A 5,034-nucleotide genomic window follows, 5' to 3' on the forward strand; every position below is an offset into this window, starting at 1 on the left:
TCTTTTTAACTCCCAGTTGAGTGTGTGCTTCTTAAGGGCAGGAACTGACTTTTTCATTTCATAGTCTAGCCTCTTGCATGATGTCTGCATATACTGGGTACACAGTGACTATTAAATGAATAAGTATATATTATACATAGTACATATTATACATATATATTGATATTATAAATATATATAATTTATACACTCTGCTGTATTTTCAAAATGTGTTTCAGATGACTTGTAAGCAATACAACAAATTAGAAGAGAATTGGAAGGAAAAAAAGGAAGAGATTGGGAAATAAAAGGGGCCAAGCATGAGCTAATTCATGCCATGAGTCTGTCAGAGTCTATGTAATATGAATGTAAGTGCATTTGCAATTACAAAGGAAGCATATCTGTGGAACTTACAATATATATATTTAAAAATCTATCTTGTCTGATTTTTGAGCAAAAAATTACATCTTTTTTATTTTGGCCTTGGAAAGCTGTCTCTCTTTAAAGCCACACATTTTTTTCAGCGTCTCTGATGCTGAAGGGCTTCTCTATGGGATGCTCATTAGTGCTAAGATTAGAATGTAATCAGCATGTGGTAAAATGGAGTGGCTCAGTGAGCCCCACTGCTGTGAAAACAGGAATCCGTACTATGACTGCACAGAGGCCCTTCAGCTCCTGAAGTTTCATGCTGTAACTCCTTTTACCTGCTCTCTTTCATAAAACATTATACATGATGTAGGAATGACTATTTGACAATAAGCTGCTCTTGGAATAAATATCTTTTAAGTTAACAAAACAAAAATGTACCTGGGAATTAGGCCACCTAGGTGGCCTGTTTGCCAAGTTTAAATAAATGCATATATTAAAATGCTGCTCTGAACATAGGGGTGCATGTATCTTTTCAAATTAGTCTTTTCATTTTCTTCGAATATAAACCCAGGGATGGAATTGCTGGATTATATGGTAGTTCTGTTTTTAGTTTTTTGAGGAACCTCTGTACTGTTTTCCATAGTGGCTGCACTAATTTACATTCCCACCAACAGTGCACAAGGGTTCCCTTTTCTCCACACCCTCACCAGCATTTGTTATTTGTAGACTTTTATTTAAACTTTTTTTAACTGAATGAAAGTTATTTTAAATTCTATAGTGCTTTACACTTTTCAGAAGTTTCACACACACGATTTCATATAATCCCATAATAACCCGTTTTCCCCTTCCCCCGTATTGCTCCTCTCCCCACTGATAACCGCTAGTTTGTCCTCTATTGGTGAGTCTGCTTCTTTTTTTAATCCACTAGTTTATTGTATTTTTTAGATTCCATATATAAGTGATATCCTACAGTATTTGCCTTTCTCTGTCTGACTTATTTCACTTAGCACAATGCCCTCCAAGTCTATCCATGTTGCTACAAATGGCAAAATTTCATTTTTTTTATGGCTGAGTAGTATTCCATTGTATATATATACCATAGTATTTTTTATCCATTCATCTGTTGATGAAGTCTTAGGTTGCTTCCATATCTTGGCAATTATAAATAATTCTGCTATGAAATTGGGGTGTATGTATCTCTTCTGTCTTTTCAAATTAGTGTTTTTGTTTGTTTGGGTGTTTTTGGATATAGACCCAGGAGTGGAATTGCTGGGTCATATGGTAGTTCTATTTTTAGTCTTTTGCAAAACCTCCATACTGTTTTCCATAGTGGCTGCACCAGTTTACATTCCCACCAACAGTGTAGAAGGGTTCCCTTCTCTCCACATCCTTGCCAGTATTTGTTATTTGTGTTCTTTTTGATGATAGCTATTCTGACAGGTGTGTGGTGATATCTCATTGTGGTTTTGACTTGCATATCCCTGATGATTAGCAATGTTGGGCATCTTTTCATGTGCCTGTTGCCCATCTGTATATCTTCTTTGGAAACATGTCTATTCAGGTCTTCTGCCCATTTTTTAATCAGTTGGTTTTCTTTTGTTATTGAGTTGTATGAGCTGTTTATATATTTTGGATAGTAACCCCTTATTGGTCATATTATTTGCAAATATTTTCTTTCATTTAGTAAATTTTCTTTTCATTTTGTCAGTGGTTTCCTCTGCTGTGCAAAAGCTTTTAATTTAATTAGGTCTCATCTGTTTATTTTTGCTTTTATTTCTTTTGCCTGAGGAGACAGATCCAAGAAAATATTCTGATTTATGTCAAAGAGTGTTTGGCCTATGTTCTCTTCTGGAAGTTTTATGGTTTCCAGTCTTATGTTTAGGTCGTTAATCCATAAAATTGTACTTTTATTTTCCTCCTCTCAGGATTAAATTTATGCAAAACTAAGGAGTGATTTTTTGGGTTTGTTTAAATATAAGACTCTTCTTTTTTTTTTTTTTTTTTTTTTTTTTTTTTTTTTTTTTTGGGGGGGGACTAAGCTTTGCCGTGTTTTCCCTTAATGAATTATTAAGGTAATGAGGTCTTATTATTCTGGGTAATTTATTGAATACAGTGAAACAGTTAGTCACTCACTGACAGTTTTTCAAAGGATGTGGGCCAAGATGCCAACCCATTTCTTTTGGTGCGCTGACCCTTAGAGCGATGTGTTCCAGGGATTTGCTAATTACCAGCTGGCAACTGATTTATAACACAAGGCAGGAACGACAAGCCTCCTGAATGGTGGCCACTGACTCACAAGCAAGGCGGAGTGTGTACTGGCTTCAAGCCTTGTCTTTTAGTGTGCAGATCTTGCTGCTTGGAGAAAGAAGACTTGATTGATGATGGCAGAGAGCATGCGTGCTACCTTTGGTATGCTTGCCAGAGGTTATCAGCGTTGTTCTTGACCATCACTTTGGTTTAGCAGCTGAGAACTGCTAAGTAAAATGTGTTATTGCAGTTGAATATGTCTGTCTTCCTATTTGTCAGTTCCTTTGTCCATCCATCCATATATCCATTGGTCCATCCATCCATCCATCTAATACTGGATTTCAGCCATCAGTGAATGGGCTGGAATTAACCTCTGAATGCACTGTTTAGAATTGAGGCTGGGAAACATTTTCTGTAAAGGGACAGATAGTAAATATTTTAGGTTTATAGTCTATGCTGTCTCTTACAACTACTCAGCTCTGCTGTTGAAGGGCAAGGACAGCCACAGATAATATGTAAATGAATGAATGAGGTTGTATGCCAATAAAACATTGTTTACGAAAGTTGACTTGCCCACTCCTGGTTTAGATAGTTGGAAGTATCTGACTCAGCATAGTTTGTGTGCTACACAAAAACACTTTAAAAAAATGCTTTTAATGCTTATATGTTTTCTTGAGGTTAGACTGTACATTTTTGTTTTTGTTGTTATTCTTGTTTCCACTGGACCACCAGGGAAGTCCCTTATATGTTTTCTAACAGCTATATGTCAGGTTTCTTGGCTTAATTGTCATCTGTGGTTAGGTTTACCCACAAAAGTAGTTTTATAAGTTTTATCATTTTGTTACTTAATTAATTTTATTTTATTTAAACATATACATGACTCAAAGCTTATTCATCTCTCTCTGGCACTGGTTATAGAAAGGTCATTGGATTGGAAATACACAAAAATACAAGGAATAAAATTTTCTACCATATCACTGATAACAGCACCATTAAACGTGATAGTTTTTACTTACAAATATGATTTAAAAAAACTATACTTTTGATATGGAAACATGACCAAGATATATTGCTAAGTGGAAAAAGGAGATTATAGAAGGGTTCTAAATAATGTGTGCAGTGTGATTATATTTGTGGAAAGAAAACAAGATTTACATATGTCTATGTTTGAACTGCTCAGGTCCATTATACCCAAATGTTTTTTGATAGTAAATACTATGGTACTATAAGAACCCCTTTTATTAACGTCTTATGTTAGTATATGGTACGCTCGTTACAGTTAATGAACCAGTGTTGTTACATTACTATTGTCTAATGCCCAAGATTGTTAAGATTTTCTTAGTTTTTCCCTGAAGTCCTTTTTCTGTTCCAAGATAGCTGATTTGATGGTAGTTTTTCATCTGTGTAGTAATGTCATATAATAAATGCTATTTCTTTTTTAAATAACTTATGGAATTTGGGGGAAGAATAAACACAATAAAGCTTTGCCACAATGAGGTTCTTATATTCTTTTATGCACAAATGTCACATGTGAAAAAATAATTAACCTTGCATTTTTTCCCCCTGTTTTGTATTCAGTGGAACAGGTTCCCATAGAACCATACAACATCCCCCTGTCCCAGGCCGAAGTCATCCAAGAAGGGAGTGATGTCACTCTAGTTGCCTGGGGCACTCAGGTCAGTAACCATTATAGCAACTGGTAATGTCCATCTTGTGTTTGGAAGCCCTCATTTTTAATTCTGATTCTATGAAGCATAGAAAATGTCTTCCGTATATCTCGAATTTAAGTCTCGTTTGATGCTACATCTGTATCTGGTACTGATTTCTGACTGAAGTTGAGATGCCTTTTCAGTCGTATTAAAATTTACGTGCATATGGTGAAGCCATTAAAAATATATTGAGAATTTACAAAAACGTATTAAGGACACGTTCTTTTGAAGCACACATTACGTATCCTCACTACTTGTTGCTGCTTTTGACATATCATCTTCTTTTTTTTTTTTTGCCATTATTATTATTTTACTGAGTGAAAGATTCTTTACATTCTGTAGTGCTTTTACAGTTTACAAAAGTTTCACACACATGATTTCATATAATTCCATTATAACCCCTCCTTTTTTTATCCCCCATCCTTTTATTGCCCCTTCCCCCTTCCCTTTCCCCACTGGTAACCACTAGTTTGTTCTGTGTATCTGTGAGTCTCCTTCCTTTTTGTTTTATTCACCAGTTTGTTGTATTTTTTAGATTCCACATATAAGTGATATCCTACAGTATTTGTCTTTTTCTTTCTGACTTATTTCACTTTGCATAATGCCCTCCAAGTCTATCCATTTTGCTGCACATGGCAAAGTTTCATTCTTTTTTATGGCTGAGTAGTATTCCATTATATATATATATATATATATATATATATATATATATATATATATATATATATAT

At 34.8% G+C, this 5,034-nt stretch overlaps 1 protein-coding gene across 1 annotated transcript in view; it reads left to right on the top strand.

Annotated features, from left to right (window-relative positions):
• The window catches only part of BCKDHB (branched chain keto acid dehydrogenase E1 subunit beta), a 239,140-nt gene that overhangs the window by 83,434 nt on the left and 150,672 nt on the right, over positions 1–5,034 (top strand). The window contains exon 7 of the mRNA XM_007456624.1: positions 4,174–4,271. Coding sequence (XP_007456686.1) covers positions 4,174–4,271 — 98 coding nt within the window. The remainder of the gene's footprint in view (positions 1–4,173; positions 4,272–5,034) is intronic.

The sequence above is a fragment of the Lipotes vexillifer genome, unplaced genomic scaffold (genome assembly GCF_000442215.2).
Source record: "Lipotes vexillifer unplaced genomic scaffold, Lipotes_vexillifer_v1.1 scaffold1077, whole genome shotgun sequence".
In the NCBI taxonomy this organism is placed as follows: domain Eukaryota; kingdom Metazoa; phylum Chordata; class Mammalia; order Artiodactyla; family Lipotidae; genus Lipotes; species Lipotes vexillifer.